The sequence below is a fragment of the Erinaceus europaeus genome, chromosome 3, assembly GCF_950295315.1.
Source record: "Erinaceus europaeus chromosome 3, mEriEur2.1, whole genome shotgun sequence".
Lineage (NCBI taxonomy): Eukaryota > Metazoa > Chordata > Mammalia > Eulipotyphla > Erinaceidae > Erinaceus > Erinaceus europaeus.
Genome location: NC_080164.1, coordinates 66,344,746 through 66,366,798, shown reverse-complemented (window position 1 = coordinate 66,366,798; position 22,053 = coordinate 66,344,746). Strand labels below are relative to the sequence as shown.

Sequence of the window (22,053 nt, the reverse complement as noted above, 5' to 3'; positions counted from 1 at the left end):
AAATTATTTATTATTGGATAGAGACTAAGAGAAATTGAAAGGGAGGGGAGACATAGAGGGAGAAGGACAGAGAGACACCTACAGTCCTGCTTTACCCACTCGTGAAACTTTTTTTGCAGGTGGGGACCAGGGACTTGAACCCAGGTTCTTGCACACTGGTAGTGTTTGCACTTAACCAGGTGTGCCACTCCCTGGCCCCACAAGCTCCTTACTCTAACTACATGGGATTCACAAACTAGGTCCACATCTGGAGTCATCACGTCAGTGAACACAGACACCTAACTATCGGGAACACTGTAGGGAGGGGAATGGAGAAATTGCAGGTACTCCTGTCCCTTTCTAGGGAGCTGTTGATCATTTCCTGCTGACTGTTGTTTCAAGGACACATGGGTTCATCTTTCCCCTACATTTCACTTTTTAAAAAGTAAATGAACACAATTTATCTTTAATGTGAAGGCAGTAAGCAAGGTAAAAGGAAACAGTTGAAGAGTGGGATGACCTGACACAAGTAGTTACAAACCTCTTAACCTCCTCCTTGCCTCTTTTGAAAGTGTTTGCTCTAGAAAACATGGCTTGGGGGTTGGGCAGTGGCACACCTGGTTGAGTGCAAAGGTTATAGCAGACCTACATTCCCCTCCTCCCATGATCATCAAATAGACACACAATAATACAAAGAAAAAAACCTTACAGGAATAAACTTGGCATAACAAGGTCAAAATTCAGGTGACTGGACAAAGAGAGAGGCTCTCCCCTAAGGAGAAAAAAAAAAAGTCCCTCCACATGACAATAGACTCAACAACTATAATGGGAAGAGGTCTATTGGGCTCTAGTCTCTAATCTAGCAAGCAGGGCCATCCTGTATCAAAACCCAGCAACTCTACAACAAAGTGAAAAGGGGAAATTTAAAGTTGTGGTGGGAAAGAATCGGAGTCACAGAGACAGCACTCTCTGACCTGTGGGAGCTAGAGCTCTGGTGTAATACATATTAGAACTCAGTGCCCGTAGTAACAGACTGATGGAGTTTTCAGAAAGGAAGATTGTTTTGCCAGCTTATAGTCTACCTGATTCTTTTCCTTGTCAGCCCCAGAATATTTGCAATATTCTCATTACTTGGGCTGAGGCCTCAGCCAAATATCACACCTGAAGCCTTGGTCACAGTAATAGTAATTGTTGAGCACTTGCAAGCTTCTGGTTTCTACCCAGGTTCAAACACAGATCCCCCAAGTCCTCACTAAGCATAAACCATAATGAGAAGACAGAGGAAATTACTTGCATAATTGTATCAAGGCAGCAACTAAAAGAGAACCCCAAACTATGTGCTCTTTCTAAAGAAGACATTAAAATTATGGTCTTAAGGGGGCTTACCAAAATTATGAGTTTAGTGAAAGAAACTTCAACACAGTCAAAGGAAGTATGAGGAAAGTTGTAACATAAATCATAGACTTAAAGAATACAATAGTTGAACTTAAAAATATACAAGAGGAAAACCTATAAAAAGACAAACCAAATACTGAAGTGGTGAGCTGAAGGATAGAGGAGGAGGAGATGATGATGGAGAAAAATGAGCTAAGATAAATATGAGAGTTATGGGACAACATTAAGAGGAAGAACAGTTGTAGTAAAGGTGATCCAGAAAATGAAATAAGTAGTAAATGCATATTTACGAAAGTGGCAACTATGCAATCAAAATGTTGTCTGGGGATTTCAATGCTGATTCTGTTGCACTCACATTACTGTCAAACACAATTTACTAAGTTTTAGAAAAGCTACTAGAGTGAGAAAGGGAATTTGTCTACATGAATTCATAGATTCCAAATGCTATGATTTTATTCGTTGATTTTTTTTTTGGCTTCTGGAAATAAAAAAAACCCTTAAACCCCCCCCCCCCAAATAATAAAGGTGAGCCAGAATTAAAAAAAAACTAGCCAAGAATTTATCTGAAGTGATAGATGTAAATTCTGGAAACTTTTTTAAAAAAACATTTATTTATTTATTTATTTAAATATTTATTTATTTATTCCCTTTTGTTGCCCTTGTTGTTTTATTATTGTAGTTATTATTATTGTCATCGCTGTTGGATAGGACAGAGAGAAATGGAGAGAGGAGGGGAAGATAGAGAAGGGGAGAGAAAGATAGACACCTGCAGACCTGCTTCACCACATGTGAAGCGACTCCTTTGCAGGTGGGGAGCCCAGGCTCGAACCGGTATCCTTCCCTGGATCCTTGCGCTTTGCACCACATGCGCTTAACCCACTGCGCTACTGCCCCACTCCCTAAATATTTATTTATTAATGAGAGGGATAGGAGGAGAGAGGGAAAGAACCAGATTATCACTCTGGTACATGTGCTGCGGGGATTGAACTCAGCACCCCATGCTTGAGAGTCCAACATTTTATCCACTGTGCCACCTCCCAGACCACTAAACTCTTAAGAGTTTCAAACAGAAGGAACCCAAATCTAAGTTACTGAAAGCATATAATAATCAAAATACCAAAGATCAAAGATAAAGACTGTTTTAAAACAGCGAGAGAACACACAGAGTAACTTTGAAGAGTATCAGCTAATGTCTCAACAGAAAATCTAATGACCAGAGCAAATTGGCAGGGTATATTGAATCCATCCAAGAATATTCTGTCTAACTATGTCATCACTCAGGCTTGAAGGAGTTATGAAGAATTTTCCAGACAAACAACAGTTAAAGAAATTAGTACTACTAAACTGACCTTACAATAAATACTTAAGGGACCTATATAAAAGGAAAACACAGAGTGAACCAGGGTAAATAAAGAAACAAAGCAAAGGAAAACATGCAAAGTCAAATGAGGACAAACCTTTTGACTTGGACTGCAGAACTGCAGTTACCAAAAGGGAGATGGGAGAGGGGAGGATTGTGATACAAGGCTAGAGTGGGTCCACTTAACTTTGGTGGAAGCCTATTGGTACTTTGGTGAGGGGTAATGTTTAGAAACATATTTTGAAGAAATGTGAAAGTGAACTTCTAAAAGATTTATAGTTTTGTAAACCTAAGTTACCTCAAACGGCAGCAGCAACAAAACCAAAACAGAATTTAAGGGAAAGAAAAAGAACACATGTCACTTGAAGCTGACAGATGAAGTTGATGTCCCTTCTTGTAGGAAGAGCAAGGAGAAAGGGTGAGAGCACTGTGAGTTCCTTCTCTGTGGCTCCATACACTCCCAGGAGTCTGTCTGCCATTTCAGTTTGGGATTGACCTCTTGCTGTAAGTTCCACAGTCTAAACTGAACCTCAATCACTGCAAGAGACTGCACAGGTGGGAATTCCAGAGAAAGGATATTTACGGAGGCCAGAAAGGGGGGCCCTGGACAGCAGCTCTGCTTCTCTCACTCTAATTGTGAAGCACACACCGCAGGAGCCAGCACATGGAGTTAAAACTTTTACTATGTGGGGAGGGGGGCATTACCTACACCTGTAGGATTGTCATAATTACTTCTGCAGAGGGTTTGTCACATAGGAGAGACTCACCAAGGTTGTGTACTAGGATTCAAGTACCTATGCCTACATGAGATAGCCTGGATAAGTTCCATGTCTCTTGAAGGCCCCACTCCCCCTTCTGATGTGTGAATGATAAAGAAGAGCCTATAGGGATGTGATGAGGTTCAAGTGTAGAAACACAGGCAAAGTGTTAGCTGTAGTTAATGGCACATAAAGTGAAAAGCTCGATATTGTTGACTTGTGGCTCTGATAGTGTGGAGTGTATCATAGATACTCATTAAGTGCATGATAGATGCATGTGTTGCAAGAGTTCTTGTTGGAGCTGGGCCAGATGAGGGGCTTTTCCTAGAGCAGTTGTAGAAGCAGAGTCTAGGTCAGAATTGTGGTCTAGGGTTGGTTTAATATTTTTCTCTCAGTATCTTGAATTTCTTAATTTCTTAAACCAAAGGCCCTGCATCTTCCACTTCCTGATTTGGGTTTCTTGAAGTATGAATGAGTGATTCTGTGACCTTGTGGCGCAGACCTGAGTACAACCCACTGCCTGGCTTGCCTTGTTATACTGAATGAAGTTAGTGGATTTTCCTTGAACACCATGTTCACTTTTTTTTTTTTTTTTGCCTCCAGGATTATTACTGAGGTTCAGTGCCTGTACTATGAATCCACTGCTCCTGGAGGCCATTTTTTCCATATATATAGATTGGATATGACAGAGAGAAATTGAAAGGGGGCGGAAGATAAGAGAGGGGAAGAGAAAGATAGATACCTGCAGACCCCGCTTACTGCTTATGAAGCGACCTCTCTGCAGATGGGGAGCCAGCGGCTTGAACAGGGATCTTTGCGCTGGTCCTTGCGCTTTGTACTATGTACACTTAATCTGGTGTGCAACCACCCAACCCCCAACACCATGTTTTCTGTTCTAATTAGCTGTGTTTCTGCTTTGTCAGGAGATACTTCTTTAAAACTTTTTAATCTAAGTTTCATTATACCTGGCATAAATCACTGAAATTATTTATAGAAATGCTAGTTGCTTCACAGATGCCTTGAAAAGCCAATCTTGATATTACATAATTGGTGTCACTTGATGCATATGATACTCATATAAATACACTTTTATGATATCATTATTCTATACAATTATTCAGACTCATAGTTGCCAAGTATTTGCAGTAGATTAGTTTGATTCCTTCTGCAGATGAAGCCTAAGAACAGAGCTCTTCTGACAGCTCTATCCTCCAGAGTTCTCTTAAGAAAGGAGTTCCTCCACCTCTCCAGACCCCTACCCCACTAGGGAAAGATAGAAACAGGCTGGGAGTATGGACTGACCTGCCAATATCCGTGCCCAGAGGAGAAGCAATTACAGAAGCCAGACCTTCCACCTTCTGTGCCCCATAAAGATATTTGGTCCATACTCGTAGAGAGATAAAGAATAGGAAAGCTTCCAATGGAGGGGATGGGATGTGGAGCTGGTGGTGGGAATTATGTAGAATTGTACCCCTTTTATCCTACGGTCTACTTCATCATTATTAAATTAATAGTATAAAAAAAAAGAGGGGCTGGGTGATAGCTCAGTGGGTTGAGTGCACATAGCACAAAGCGCAAGGATTAGTGTAAGGATTCCTGTTCGAGCCCTGGCTCCCCACCTGCAGGGGGTTGCTTCACAAGTGGTGAAGTAGGTCTGCAGGTGTCTATCTTTCTCTCCCCCTCTCTGTCTCCCCTCCTCTCTTGATTCCTCTCTGTCCTATCCAACAACAACAGCAGCAATGACAACAACAATAATAATTACAACAAGGGTAGCAAAAAAAAGAAGAAAGAGAAGGAAGGAAAGAAAGAAAGAATGAAGGAGGAAGGAAGGAAGGAAGGAAGGAAGGAAGGAAGGAAGGAAGGAAAGAAGGAAGGAAGGAAGGAAGGGAAGGAGGGAGGAAGGAAGGAAGGGGTTCCTGGGCACATGCACCAGGATTAAACTTTATGGAATTAGTCAAGTATATAAAAGAAAATTTAGTATTAATTTATGTATAGTATTCACATTTAGAATCAGAAACTATATAGTCACAAAATCATCCCCACTACAAAAAGCAATAATCTAGAAATAAGTAATTTGAGGGCAAGGAATATGCACTAAGTGTGGGTATGAAAATACTCCTGATATCTGATAAATCTGTTAAATCACTAATAGGAATACTTAACACAAAGAGAAACATTTTAACAAAATCTGGGGTAAGAATTCAAAGCATCAGACTTAAATAACGATGTAGTTACCTAAGTTGCAAAAAAAAAAAAACCTTTTCATTTTACCAAAACAAAGAAGAAAGTGTGCTAAAGCTGGTTTTGTATGAGAATAAGTCAGCAATTTATTGCCATATAACAAATTAGTTCATGGCTCTGTAGGTTGGACTCAGAGAATGAGTCTCTGGGAGTCTGTCTGGGCTCACTCATGCTGTTTCAGTCTGCTAGGCACTCTGTGGGGCAGAATGGGCTGAGTGGCCTCACCAGTATGTCTGTCAGGTGAATGGGCTTCTTTGCAACAGGCTAGACGTGGCCACTACCATCATTTAACAAACTCAGGAAAACACTCACTGTCACAGTTTCAAATTACAACTTCAGAGGTACTGAACTGAGTCAGAGAGACAGCTCATTAGGTAGGAGGTGTGCCTTGTCAGTGGCATCATGGCGCATGTTCAAATTCAGGCACCATATGGGAATGTTGTGGCATCAAGAGAATTTCTAGTCCATCTCTCTCTGCCTCTCCCTTTCCTCCTGATTGTCTTAGTCTCTGCTGAATTGAAAAAGTTGGCCTAAGAGTTGTGACTTGCCCATATATGAGACTCTGGATACACACACACACACACACACACACACACACACACACACACCACACCACACCACACCACACTGCTCAGGATATCATTTGTTATGTCTGTGTATTTTAATACTAATCCTTCTAAGTCTAATCAGTCATAGAATATTAGAAGAAAAAAATATAATAATAATGAAATTTGACCAGCCTGGGTCTGATTCTGAGAAGGCAAATAGGTTTAATTTGAAGTATCAACTAAAATAACTGCTCCTGGAGGTAGCATTTGAGGCAGATGTCTCAGTTGGAGACAGCCAGTCAGTAGCCAGTGAGTCAAGCAGGCTTCCTGTGAGGGGTTAATAAGTGGGAGGAGAAAAGGGAAGGGACACACATCCCCTGGGAGAAGGAAGTCTTGTATTTGCTTTTGTCCAAGGAGTTTGCTAGCAGCAAATAGGCTTCAGCATGTATGTATGTATTTATTTACTTATTTACTTACTTACTTATTTATTCAGCTGCTGTATTGGCATGTTGACAATTTTTATAGTTTTGCCAAGTGACTAGCAAGTGCTAAACTCTGTTTACAGGTTGTGGTACGGGAATTGCTGGCCCAGTACAGCAGGCAGTATGAAGAAAGGCCAATTCTCAGCCTGCTCCAGACGTGGGCTGAGTGTGGAGGTGACAAACTGAGAACTAGGTACGTATTCCCTTAGGCTGTCCCCATGCTCACCCTTCAGTGTCTAAGGATGGAGTCTGAGTGTAGAGAGCACTGAATGGCACTGCTCACTCTTGAGATCTTAGCATTGGATACATACAATATATATAAAATATAAAATAATGCAAGATGTTTGTGAGGTGACCTAGATTTAAAGCACATATTTGCCTGCACGAGGACCTGGGCTTGATTCCCAGCATCTTAAATTGATATGATAGGTCTCTGGTCTGATTTCTCTCTCTCTCTCTCTCTCTTTCTCTCCAGTATCCTTCTTCTTTCAGACACATAAAGGATAATTTTTGAATATATAAATGTGTAAATGTATGCTCTACACCTATTTTCCACTAGAGCATTGTTTGCTTCTGGCTTTTAGGAGTGCCAACTATTGAACCTGGGACCTCTTAGATGTATGTCCTCTGCACAAGCACTGTGCTATCTCTCCAAGCAGTTCTGTATTTTAAAAATAATTCACTGATCTCTTTGTTGCATAAAAGAAAGAAATAGAGACCAGAGCATTGCTCTCTTCTAACATATGGTGATGCTGGAGATTGAATTTGTGGCTTCTGGGACCTCAGGTATACAAGTAGCTGTTCTAACAGTCTGAATTATATTCCTAGTTCCCTTCTACCCTGCCCAACTTAAGAATTTAAACATGGGAGTCGGGTGGTAGTGCAGCAGGTTAAGTGCATGTGGCGCAAAGAGCAAGGACCCTGGTAAGGATCCAGTTCAAACCTCTGGCCCACCTGCAGGGGAGTCACTTCACAGGTGGTGAAGCAGGTCTGCAGGTGTCTGTCTTTCTCTCCCCCTTTCTGGCTTCCCCTCCTCTCTCCGTGTCTCTCTGTCCTATCTAAGAAGGATGACATCAATAACAACAACAATAATAACTACAACAATGAAAAACAACAAAGGCAATAAATGGGAAAATAAATAAAAAGAAAAAAATAATTTAAACATTGTTTATTCTGTTCTACTCTGTGTCCCTTATTTATTGTGTGGTCACTGTTCCAAGAACTTTATAGTTATCAATGCTAACATTCAACAAGGTAGGTGATTATTTCCATTTCTCAGAATAGGAAACAGAGACATAGAAGTTAGGGCTTGGAAATTTTGGCAGTAGTGCAGCGGGTTAAGCGCAGGTGTCACGAAGCACAAGGACCAGCGTAAGGATCCTGGTTCAAGCCCCTGGCTCCCTGTCTGTAGGGGAGTCATTTCACTGGTGGTGAAGCAGGTCTGCAGGTGTCTATCTTTCTCTCCCCCCTCTCTGTCTTCTCCTCCTCTCCATTTGTCGCTGTCCTATCCAACGACGATAACAACAATAATAACTACAACAATAAATAAAAAAAAGAACAAGGGCAACAAAAGGGAATAAATAAATATATTTTAAAAATTAAAAAAAAAAGAAGTTAGGGCTATTTTCCCCAAGATTACATGGTTAGGAATGAGAGAAGTAGGATTTGAACCTGAATTATGTGACTTGAGAAAGTATGCTTTTGGTACTTTTTTTTTTTTTACCATTTTTTTCATATTGTTTTAGAGCTTGATGAATAAAGCATAGTATATGTGTTATTTTGTAGCTTCCCATTTTCACTCAATGCTTGGTTTCTACGATAAATCCAGGTTGTTCTGTATAGGTGAAGACCTGCTCTCTTTGCTCATGGCCTGCCATCAGGTCTACATGCCAGTAGTCTAGTCCAATACCAGCAGGCAACTGGGCTGTGGTTTTCTTATTTTACGCAAAGCCTTTATTAAAAAAAAATCTTGAGAATGTTTCTTCCTATTTGGTTTGAAATTTTTTTTTTCATTGTTATTGCCACCAGGGTTATTGCTGGGGCTCGGTACTAGCAGTATTAATCTACCACTCCTGGTGGGCATTTTTTTCCTTTTAAATTTTTTTCCTTTTAATTTTACTTGGTAGGACAGAGAGAAATTGATAGAGGAGGTAGAAATAGATAAGGAGAAAGAAAAATAGACACCTGCAGACTGGCTGTAGAGCATCCCCTCTGCAAGTGGGGAACAGGGGATCCAACCCAGGTCCTTGTGCATAGTAATTAATGCACTAAACTGGATGAGCCACTGTCTTGCCACTGTTTGAATTGCTTTAACCCAGCAATGTACTGGTATTATTACACTAGATATATAATTATGCAGTATTATATAACATTCACTATATATATATATATATATACACCATTTTATTAATATAATATTTGAAATTTAATTCAGTATTATGTTGGAGGACCAGAGAGATAGCTCATCTTGATGATGCACCTGCTTTTCCATTCACCTGATCCAAGTCCCACCTCTGCCCCCATTACATTGGGGAATTTTTGGTGATGTGCTGGCATTCTCTCCCTCCATCTCTCTATTTCTGTCTCTCTATCTGAAAAAGCTGGCCTTCTGCAGCAAAGTTCCAGAGGTGACAAAAAAGAATTGTGTTAGAAATTCTTTTGAACTTCCACATAAGTTTTAGTATCAATTTGTCAAGTTCCTCAAGGGGGAAAAAAAGCCTACAAACACCAAAGGATAAATACTATATGGTTGTACTAATATAAAATATCTTAAATAATCAAATTCATAAAGACAAAGTTGAATAGGGGTGACTAGGTAGCTGGAAGGAATGAAGGGTTAGTGTTTAATGAGTATACACTTTTATTCTGGGGTGACTAAAAGGTGTAGAGCTAGATAATGATGATGATTTTATACTCATGTGAATGAACTTAGTACCTCTCAACTATTCTCTTAAAAAATGGTAGATTTTTATCATATGTCTAGTTATAAGTTAAGAAACCTGCTGTAGTTTTCTTTGAAATTGTTTTAAATCTATGGTCTTGTAGAAAAAAAATAACATGTCTATAAAACTGACATTCCTTTCAAAGATTTTTTTTTTTGCCTCCAGGGTAATTGCTGGGGCTCGGTGCCTGACTATGAATCCACTGCTCCTGGAGGCCATTTCCCCCCCATTTTAGTGCCCTTGTTGTTACCGTTGTTGTTGTTATTACTATTTTTATTGCTGCTGTTGTTGTTGGATATGACAGAGAGAAATGGAGAGAGGAGGGGAGTCAGAGAGGAGGAGAAAAAGACAGACACCTGCAGGCCTGCTTCACCACCCGTGAAGCAACCCCCTTGCAGGTGGGGAGCCAGGGGCTCGGACCTGTTTCCCTGTGCCAGTCCTTAACTTCACACCACGTGAGCTTAACCCACTGAGCTACCACCCAACCCCCTCAAAGATTTTTCAACTTAGAAGTGTCTCCTAGAGATTTATGATATTCTCTATACATAGTGCATTCTTTGACGGATTTATTACTAGTAGCTTTATAATTTTGCTGTAAAATATTTTAAATTATGTTTTTTGGTGTTGGTGGCTTATTACAACACAGCTGAAATTTTATTTTATTTTTAATTATTCTGAATTTTTTAATATTCATTTTCTTTTCTTTTTTTTATATTACAGAATTACATGTTGACAGGGCTTTGAATCCACACCATTCCCACCATCAGAGTTCTGAATCTTCACTCTCTCCACTGAAATCCACCACAGTTCCCCTGAAGTTGTAGGCATAGACCAACTATCTTCTCTACAACTATCTCCACATTTATACATAGTTGCCCCTTCTTTTTCTGATTCATTCCTCTCTTCCCCATAAGCCACTCATGACATCGTAACTACTTCCATGTATCCCTTTCCCTTTCCTTCTCTCTCTCTGGGTGCTGATGGAGCTGAAGTGCAGAGTCCTTTTGTCTTAATCCTATCACTTCTTCCCTGCTGGGAGTACAGATTAAGGTTGTTTGTGGGGAGCAGAAGGTAGGAGTTCTAGCTTCTGTAGCTGCTTCTCCGCTGAGCATGGGTGTTGACAGGTCTATCCACCCCCCCCCCCCCAGCTGAAATTTTATATATAAACCTGCTCATAAAAACATTTTCCCAAAATCTTTAGATCCTTTTTTTCAAAGAAAATTACACTGTCTACAAATAATGATTTTTGTTATTTTTCTTTCCCAGTCATTACTTCTATTTGTTATTGAGGGGCTAATGGTTTACAGTGTACTCATTGACACATGGGTCCAATTTCATTATCATCAAGACCCTGAAGTTCTCTTCCACCTTTCCCTCCTCCTCCTTACCAGTTGTTACTTCTTACATTCTTTTTCATATAGAAGTTATTCTTTCATTTTGTTCCCAGTTTTCTATAAAGAGTGAGTTTAGCATTTCACTACTATGAATGATATTTACCGAGGATTGTTTCTGTTGGTCAGTTTGTTGCAGTGCCAGGTAATTAACCCATGGCTTCACATAAGTATGATACCATTCCTGGGATTAATTTTTTATTCTTTACTTTAAGCAAAGAGGGGTGGCACTGCAGTGCCACTCCACCACTCCTGGAATGGCCCTGATGCTGTCTGTGATGTTCCCATTAGTCCTATGGTTCAAACCCAGGACCTCTTGTATGCTAACCATGCCCTCTCCGAAGCTTCTTCAGAAGTTTATGATAGACATACTTTGCTTTGTAAAGATGTTCTGTGATTGTTATTTTAATATAGATGAATAGTGAATTTTACTGTGTTGAAATTTTTGCACCTGTTGAAATCTTACATTTCTTTGGTTTGATAATTTATAAATCTTAATTTTTTATATTTTTAAACTGATTTAATCATGATCATCAAGACCAGAGGATAAGAGGGGCACAATTCCACACAGATCTTAATTTTTATTATCTTTATTTATTAGATAGAGACAGCCACAAATCGAGAGGGTAGGAAAAGAAAGAGAGGGAGAGACTCTCGTAGCTTTGCCCCTGAAGGTGGGGATCGGGGGCTCAAACCTGAGTCCTTGCACATTATAACATGTATGCTTAACCAGGTGCACCAGCACCTGGCCCCTGCTAATTTATGGATTTTCTTTACATATCTCCTTATAAGTCTTCTAGAGGCACATTGCCCTTACAATGTTCTGAAAAATTCAGTTTTGTCATATGGTACTATCATTTTTATATTCTTCTAGATTTTAATTGCTAAGGTATGTATTTATTTCACATATTTATTGGTATAGTTTTTCCTTGCTTTTATTTTTATGATTTGTAATTATATCAAAGTTTTACTGATCTCTTAGTTGTTTGGGGAGTAGTTTCTTATCCTGAGGAAGAATTTGAGAAGTTATTTGAAAGATATTGGGGTCATGAGTAATATTTAAACTACTGATTCAATTAGTTTAATTATGTTAGAATCACACAGACTTTTTTTCTTTCTTGGGCCAGTCTTGATAAAGGGTGCTTCTCTAGGAATTTATCTATTTGACTTTGAAATTTTTGGTATAAGATTTCTAATATTATGTATCTGTTAAACTATTAAATATAAACTATTAAATGTAAAGTCCCATTTGCCATTATTTTTTTTAAATTTTATTATATTTATTTATTAGAGACAGAAATCGAGAAGAAAAGGAGTGATAGAGAGAGAGGGAGGGAGACAGAGAAACCTTCAACAATCCTTTGAAACTTTTTACCAGTCACAAAGCTTTCCCCCTGCAGGTGGAAACTGGGGGCTTAAACCCAAGTCCTTGCACATTGTAACACATGTGCTCAACCAGATATGCCACCACCCCCATTTGCCTTTCTTAAATTATTTCCTGTGTATTTTTTCTTCTTTCTTATTCTTATTCAGTTCTTTATCAATACCATCAGATATTTAACTAGTTAATTTTTTCAAAAATCAACTTTTTCCTTTGTTGATCTTCTATTCTCTGTTATACATTTTTGAGGTTGTAATTCTGTTTTATTTATGCAGTTCAGGGAAATAGTCCTGGGGTCTTATATAATATATGTATGTGTGATTTAGCTACTCAGTGGTCCCTGAGGACCAATTTTTAATTTTTTTTATCTTAGAGACAGCAGAAAGTAAGAGAGACTGAAAGGAGATATGACACCACAGTACCGCTTTACTATGCTTGGAGCTCTCTTGATTCAACTCATGGTGCTTCTGTGTGGTCCCAGGGACTAGATTCCAGGGCCTTAAGTCTAGAAAGGCATAGTTCACTGGATGAACTATTTTCTGGTCCTCTATTTTTGCGTTGTATTTCATTTATTTAGCATTATGAATGTCTTGTATTACTAATAGCCATGCCTCCTTCCAACACACACACACACACACACACACACACACACACACACACACATGTTAAGTAGAGAACATTCCAGTTTATAAGGGGTTGAGGGAATAGTACAATCTCCATCAGAATCACTTCCATCCATTCAGGAACTTGCTCCCAAACAGGCTGCAAATCATCTGCCCTTTCATTTCTTTTCCAGATAGGAGAGCAGTGTAGAGTTTGTTTCCATCATTTTGAAAGCATAACAGATTCTCATCCACATACAAATCTATACTCGCAGCAAATTTTCCAGAATCAACTTGAGATGTGTCAAAGGCAGTATTCCAATTGTAAATATTTAAAGAGTTACAGTTAATTTCTTTTTGTCTTGGCTATTAACCTCCAAAACGGTACACATCTCTCTCCCACACATCCAGGTTTTACTGATTCAGCCTGTCTGTGTTTATCCACTTAAGTCCCAAAACTTTACTCTGTTCTGGGAAGTTCTCTAAGCATTTGGTGATAATGCAGTAACCATGGAGCATAAACTCCACTTGAGCACTTGTATCTCATTCATATTAACAGCCCCAAGAGAGGTACCAATGAACAGGTTGGTTCATAGGGAAAGGAGCCAAGAGCTTCCTTATCTTTTGAAGTCCCTACAACTAGATGCTAAGAGACTAGCCCTCATTTTTACTGTCTCTATGAGACTAGTGGAGAGATCAATGTGTGACACAGAGGGGAACACAGGAGGAAAGTGGTTATACCTTTTTATGCAAACAACTCCTTTCTACCTTTTCTTGTCCCAATGAGTTTGGGCTGCCTTTCCCTCCTCCAAAGGGTCACTGAAATCCTCAGTCTTATCATAAGCCCACATAAATTTGTGGGCATTGAGAAAAGTCAAGGTTCTTTATTCTACATGAAAACTTTCCCCTGTTGTGTCATGAAAACTTTCAAATATATTTTTTAAAATGAAGAATGAGCATTTATATACTCACCACTTAGATTCCACCATCGGCCTGCTGTTGATAAAAGACAGCACAGAGTTCGCCAGGGTATGTGGGTAAGAGCTACTTCCTGTAACACGTGCACTTGTACTATTTTCTTTTCTACAATAAAAATCTCAGGAAAGGCAATTTCCACAGCAATATTTATTGTCTTCTGGTTTCATATTAAATCCATGCAACAGCTAAAACATGCTTTTCAGTGAATTATGAAAACTCCTTTGTTGATTAGACTGAGACAATCTTCCAATGACCAGATTCAAATTAAGTATTGATATAATCTTAATTTCTTGATCAGTAGCATATAAATAGCCTTCAAACACTTGCTAAGTGGTCCTTGAAATTCTCAGAAGCAGTTGCTTCTCTTAAAATTTCTCTCATGGCTTCTAGTAAAAACAAACTATTTGTGGGCTTCTGTTTTATCTTATTTTTTCATAAATTTATTATTAGTGACTTAATAGTGGTATACAAAACTATAAGATTTGAGGGGTATAATTTCACACCAATCTGTCTGTGTGTAAGTTATCACACCCATGATCTCAGTCCTGTGTGCCCTCCACCCCTACCCTAAAAGCCACGATAGTTCTCACAGTCTGAGAGACAGGTTTTTTTTCCAAGTTCATTTGCTGTAGTTATCTACATTACACATATGATCAAACTACTTGGTGATTGTCATTCATCTCTTTACTTATTTCACTTAACATAATCACCTCCACTTTGTCCAAAATCTCAATTTCATCTTTAGTATTCTATTCAGTATGTATGAATGTATGTTTTAAATTATTATAAATGGCAATAAGTTTTCTTTGAGTTTTATATTGTATCATGAATAATAATTCATATAAGTAAGTTAATTCCCATTGTAAGTAATTTAATTAGTATTTAATTAGTAGATATTTAATTCTCATGTAAGTAAGTTAATTCCCAAGGTTATGAGGAAATATCAGGCACAATCAGGTGTCCAAACTATGCAAAGTCCTTCTGTGAATTCACCACTGACTGTACATCTATGTCCTTAAGGCAGATGTTTCAGTGTGTATGTGTGTGTGTGTGTGTGTGTGTGTGCATTTGCACACAAGACACAGATTCATGATGAGAAATTGTAAGATTTGGAGGAAGACTAAAGCATTTGAGTTTGTCTGGTGTTGCCTAACTTTCTTACCTGCCCTTTGCCTTAGTCTCCTCATTTGCTAGCTGGGGGAGATGAAAATTATTATCTGCTAAGTAAGTCCTCATATCTGTGCTACCCTCTACCTGTGTTGCCACACCCCTTTCATAGCCTACCAGTCTCCCTCTTCACTTGAATATTGGTATCTGCTCAAACACAACCCACGTCTGAGTCTGTTCTGCCCATGTGACCTTGAGAATTTTGCTAAACCATTTCTTAAACTATCCATTGGGTAATTGTAATATTTGCAATATTTTTTAAATTATTGAGAATAATTATGCTGTTTGTATGGTTCCTAATACATAATATATTTTTATAAAATTCTGTATTGACACATGCTTTGTGACAGACATATGTGATTGCTAGTAACCATTTGTAATCCTTACAGTAAATTCCCAACAATGTTGAGTGAATTAGTTTAAATCCACTTGATTAAAAGGTATATAACTGTTAATGAAGACTAGCATATAAAATATTGAGCACTCTTTATAAAGCAAAAGTAAGTTAAAAATCAGGAAACCAAACTACCTTTATACTAAAAAGACAGACAAGTTGAACAAGCCAAGCAGTCGTCTGAAAAGAAGCATGGATAGAGCAAGTGAGAGATAAAAGGGGGTGGTTATATGCACTTATACTACTTTGCTATTGGGAGCAGAATCTTTACTGAATAAATAAACCCAATCAGTCTCTTTTAAGTGAAATTCCTGATGAGGTCAGAGTCATAATGGTGGTTGCTATGCTTTTCCTTCAGTTTCCTGGCATTTAATATGGACACATCTGGGAATCTGGCCTTTCTGTTGAAAGCAGTGAATTTTCGTGAAAGGATTCTTCAGCGGGGGTTGGTCACCAGAATTTATTATAAGGTAAATATACACTGTCTGAAAATTTTCTTTGTGATGTGTACTTAAAGCATTTTTTTTTCTGGTGAGGATGGTTGCTGTATCTTGTACAATGTTCTGAAGGCAGAAGAACTCCTAGGGCAATTGTTTGTATAGCAGTAGATAACTAATACAGACTTAGTTACCTGGAATTGGGTGTTCATGTAACATCTTTGAGAAGGGTTTTAGTGGAAGTCCAAAATACCTTGAAGACATTGTTTTTAAACCCTGTGATCATGAATAGACTGGGTGAGGACTTGCAGGAAGAGGGAGTAGATATTACTGGAAGCTAGAAGCACAGTGAGATCCTAGCTGTGTAGTGGAAGATATTCAGTAACACTCTGGCCTCTAGTTACATGGAAAACAGAAATGTGACTAAACAACCAGGTGACTGAGGAAATAGTACCTACTTCCTTATTGCTGTTTATAGAAAGCAAGAAGAGAAACTAAAGGAAAGAGTGCTAGCATGAATAACTGGGACTTGGTTTCATTTTAAAGATTCCCCAAACACCCCTTTGGATAATATATTAAGGCTACTGTAACGAAGTACCAGAAAAGAGGTGACTTAAGACATCAGAATTTCATCTTTTCAGAGTTCTAGAAGCTAGACAACTGACATCAATGTGGCAGCAGGGTCCTTTGAGGCTGGTGAAAATCTTTCCTTTCCTCTCACTAGCTTCCAGCAAACCTTGGCATTTCTTGCCATACCCTTGTAGTACTTCAGTCCCTGCTGCTGTCATCATATAGCCTTCTTCAGTCTGGGTGTCTCTGTCTTTGTCCTTTTATAAGGTCACCACTCCCCTTGGATTAGGGCTCACTTTATTCCAGTATGACTTCATCTTAATGTGATAGCATCTGCAAAGACCATGTGTCCAAATAAGGACCCATTCACAGGTATTAGGAGTTAGTGCTTCACAAGATCTTTTTTGGAAGATAAAAATATCTTCTCTCTCTAGTTAATAGCCTTCAGACCAAGAGGAACTGTTTTTGAGGGATAGCATACATACATCTTGACTGGAATGAGATGAGGAGATTCTGGGATAGAGAGTGTGTACCTTAGGAAGGGGTGGGGATAGGCTAAATAAGGATGGTCCAAGATGGTCTTTAATGAACCTGCCTCTTGGTCGACTACCCCTTATTTGGTGCCCCAGCCCACTGTGTGAATGTAGCAAGCAGAAGTGATGGTATTCTTTTCTCTGAGATTGCATTATCAAAGACACTGTGACTTCTGCTTTATTTTCTCGCTCCTTCTTCCCCATCCCCATTGTCATTGTTAGGAAAGTTAGTTCACCAGCAGCCCATGTGGCAAGAAACTGCTGCCCCTTGCCAAAAACTCTGTGAATGAATGTGCACCAATTTCTTTAAGCCCTATTTAAATCTTCAGAAACTTGGGGCTGGTGGTGGCACACCTGGTTGAGCACACACATTAAAATGTACAAGGACCCGGGTTTGAGACCCCAGTCCCCACTTTGTGAGTGGTGAAGCAGTGCTGCAGATGTCTCTCTTGCTCTCTATCACCCTCTTGAATTTTGGCTGTCACTATCCAAGAAATAAAGATAATTTAAAAATAAATTGTAAAATAAACCATCAGAAACTGCATAGACTTAACTGAGGCTTAACTGAAGCCTCATGGGAGAACCTGAACCAGGAGCATGCAATTTAGACAGGCTCAGATTCCTATTCTTTAGAAGCTATGTCAGATAATAAGTATTTCTTTTAAATACTAAAGTTGTCATGTATATACACAATGGAATAGTACCCAGGTATTAAGGTATTTTCCTCATCAACTTGGATAGAGTTTAAAAGGAACTATGTTAAGTGAGAAACCAGAAAGAGAAGGATGAATGTGAGGGGATCTCACTTCATGGGCAGAATTTAAGGAACAATAACAGGAAGGGGAAACACAAAGTAAAACCTGGGCTGGTGGTGTGATGCATCAAAGCAAAGAACTCTGGGGAAGGAGGGCAGAAAGAGGGCTGAAAGAGGGAGTGCTTTCAGGTCCTACATGATGACAATAGGCCTCATTTGGAAGTGAGAGTGTCTTGGTGAGATGATAAGTTGTACCCATGTGCCAAAACCTATACTGTAAACCATTAATTTCCCAATACAACGATAGAGAGAGAAAAAAAAGAACAAAAAATACTAAATTTGGAGATGGTTTATGTAGAGTAGTAACTAATGAATCTTCTGAAAGAGAAAACTCCTTAATAGTTTTTAGCATTGATATGTACATTTCTGAAACATAATACAAATGAAAGCATAATGTTTTAATACAGTATTTCCATTTGATAATATAAAATGCCATTCTTTCTATGTTACTATGATTATAGAACTTTTAAAGAGATTTTATTTATTTTTTCTGATAAGAAAGAGAAAAATTGAGGGGGGAGGGGAGATAGAGAGGGAGAGAGAGAGAGAAAAAAAAGAGACACCTACAGTACTGCTTTACCACTCATGAAGCTTCTCCCCTGCAGATGGGGGCTAGAGGCTTGAAACTGGGTTCTTACAGATGGCAGCATGAATGCTCAACTGGGCGCACTCCTGCCTAGCCCCTAAACTTCTCCCTTAGATTAACATTGTGATACTTCCAGTTTTTTAGTTCATAGGCCAGTGTACAATCATTAAACATATACAGAGCCAAATTGTTCTGTATCAATGTTGAACTAAACTCTACTGGCCTATGGACCAGATTTCTCCTCACCCATTTTTCCAACTATTTATCTTGTATATTCTGCCTTTTGTTGCTTATTATTTTTTGTGCTTTTTAAAAATATTTTGTTGGTGGGGCAATGTTTTACAATACAGTTGCTGGCATGTGGGTCAACTCCCATGATCAGTGTCTGTAAAACACTCTTACCCCCAGCTTATGTTCTTCTCTACCATCATGCATCAGTTCCCTCCTCTTTATCATCAAGATTTAAGACTCTGTGATCTTCTTTCCATATTTTTTATTTTATTGAAATTAGATAAGTAGATTCACTGTGAAAAAACAAACAAAAAACGCGTTTAATTATTCTTTCAGCACAACGCTGGATGTTCTCTGCTACTTGTTAACTATACAGGCATGCTTTCTGCTTGGAAGTATTATCTGTCAAAACAGTTTGTTCATGAGTATTGATTTTCTGGTTTGTAGAAAGGAAAATCTGGACACACAATGAGTTCTATAAGCATTAAATAAATACTATTTGTGGCATGGTAAAGACATACCAGGGTTTTAGAATAGACAGTTGGGCCCAGAAGATAGTTAACCTAGTAAAACATGCATCTACTCAGGCATGAAGTTGTGTTCAACACTGCTCTACACGGAGCACCATGGACAGCACTGGTGGTGGGGGCGGGGGGAGGGCTCCTCAATGGATGATAGAAGGGCTCTGTAGTGTCTCTACCTCTCCTCTGTCTCTCTCAGTTTCTGCTTCCATACCTATAAATTTGAGACAGTAAATGTGGATACGATACAGACTGTTGCAAAGAGGGAACAAGATAGAATGTGCTTAAGATAGTGCACCTCGGACTCTGCTAATCATCTTAATTACTTCCATTAATGTAATAAATTCAATTAAATATTAATTGAGTGATACAGCTTTCTTGGACTAAGCATGGGAAGACCATAGAGATTGTTGAATTATGCTATTGACTTTGGTAAGTCCATTTATTTTAGATCAAGTAAAAATTAAATGGATGAATTAAGATAAAACCTGCAAACTTGGAAGAATATTTACTTCTATATTTTAATTGTATTTTTGGCTCAGCTTCTTGTTCAGCTAGCTACATGCTGGCTTATGTCTAACTACATTAATTTGGTGTGTCTTAAAATAAAATGACAATTTAGCAGTTTTAACATCTGACCCAAATCGGATCTGGACAATAGTTTTTGGAAAGTGTCCAATGGTGGATGATTTCATTTATGATGCCAACATCTTATAAAAATAATCTTGTGATTTGGTTAAGAGTGTTTAAACAAGACAGGCAAAAACACAAATAGGCTTCAGAAATATTCTCTTCTCCTCAGCTTTTTAGCAATGCTCTTTGGTCTTCAAATGTCCATTTTAATTTAAAGAAGCTTGGCTGCCTTGTCAGGTTGTTAGAGAAAAAAGCACACTACCTCCTACCCTGGCGGAAGCAGCAAGGGCTGGCCATTCACAGCAAGACCATGAAGTTCTCATGACAGACTAAGCCTTTAATATCACCTGCTAGTGCCTTCCCCTTCTTGTGTGTGGCCAGAATTTGCCTCAGATAGGATCCGGCAGTATCTTTTAGTATACTGGTGGCTATAGAGGGAGCCCTCTCCCTTAGCTTCACCTGGAAGATCCATTTCTCAGCATAGTTGTTGTATCATTTTCCCATTAGTGCAAGTAAAAACAAGTAATGACTTGTCAATTTGAGTCTGTTATAGTTACAACGCTTGTTATGCCCGGCATATATTCTGCGGATTAAAATCTAGGCAGCACGAAATCAATATGTTTAACAAATAATTATTTTCAAATATGCATAACAAAAAATCAGCAGGTGGATATAGGAGGTAAACTTACAGAGAGGCTTCATTACAATCCTTCTTGTTGGCCAGATGTTGATTCATATTCTGTCCCTTGTTACTGTAGTGTTCTTTTTTCATTTCTATTACCTATAACATTCTGCAGCCATATCGTAGTAGTTCCTCCACTTCGGGGCATCTAAGAAGCACTTGGAAAAGAGTGATTTAACAGATTTGGTTCAGGCTACCTCCACAACACTGCAAGGCTGAGTCAAAAGAAGAAGGGATGTGGTTTGCAAATGAACACCATGAATCATCTTTAAAAATCCTAGGGGGGGGCAATAATAGGCCAATGGAAAAAGCTGCTTGAGACCCCTAGATGCGTCCTTATTCAGAGATTGAGATCTGTATCAAGAATATAAGGAAGCTGGAAATAAGGTTATCAGAAGTTTTGCTTTCCAAAGTTTCTGTTTAGAAAAGTTGCTGTTACTATTTTCATTGTCATCAAATGCTCTTAATACTCTTCTTTGCGCATATGAATTTGTATCTCTTAATTGAGATATTTTGAATAAAGTAAATCCAAAGTATGTTTGTAAAGGCTGTCTTTAAAATACTTGAGATATCAATCTACAGAACCAAAAGAAGAAATGGGTAAATCCAGTAATTGGTGGAACAAAAAAAGAAAGGAAGAAATTCCATTATAAAAGATGTAAATAAGATATTATTTGACTCAACCTAGATAACATTTACATATGTACGTATATATTTAATATATATATTAAAATATCTACCCAGAACTACAGTGTTGTCCATAAGAAATCTCAGTAAATGTTTTTGTTAAGATTTATTTATTTATTTATTTATTATGGAGATGTGAGTGGGTTTAGGGAAATGAGAGAGCAGAGTGCTGATCAACTCTGGCCTAAGAAGGTAATAGGAATTGAACCTCTTGCTTTGGGGGCCTTGAATAAGCAATTTCTGCACTCTGACTCTTGGGAAACTAGGAATAGAAAATAATTTCCTCAGTTTTGAAAGAGTACAAGTACAGAAAGTATCTAATGGCGAAGTATTTCATGCTTTCCTCCTTAAGGTTTGTAATATGAAAAATATGTTCACTTTTGTGAACATAAGCCTTTCTTAATTTTTCTAATAAGTAATTGGAAAAATAAAATGTGAAATATAATTAAATTTATAGCATTAGTATGTGATGTTCTTAGGAATGCGTTTCTTAATTAAAACCAAGCAATTTATATTGAAAACTATAAAAATTGGTAGAAAATAAGTTTTAAAGGAAAGTTTAAATAAATGTAGGTGTATGTCATGTTTGTTCATGAGACAATTCAAAACTACTGTAATTTTTATTTTCAATATGTTTTTCTATAGGTTCAGTACCATTTTAATCAAAATTTCAGCAAGAATTTAGTAGAAACTCACAAGCTGATTTGAAAGTTCTTACAGAAATGCAAAAAGCCCAAGACA

The 22,053-nt window shown here is 38.3% G+C and overlaps 1 protein-coding gene across 1 annotated transcript in view; it reads left to right on the top strand.

Annotated features, from left to right (window-relative positions):
- ACOXL (acyl-CoA oxidase like) overlaps nt 1–22,053 on the top strand; it is a 361,479-nt gene that overhangs the window by 237,486 nt on the left and 101,940 nt on the right. The window contains exons 14-15 of the mRNA XM_060188434.1: nt 6,847–6,956; nt 15,977–16,088. Coding sequence (XP_060044417.1) covers nt 6,847–6,956; nt 15,977–16,088 — 222 coding nt within the window. The remainder of the gene's footprint in view (nt 1–6,846; nt 6,957–15,976; nt 16,089–22,053) is intronic.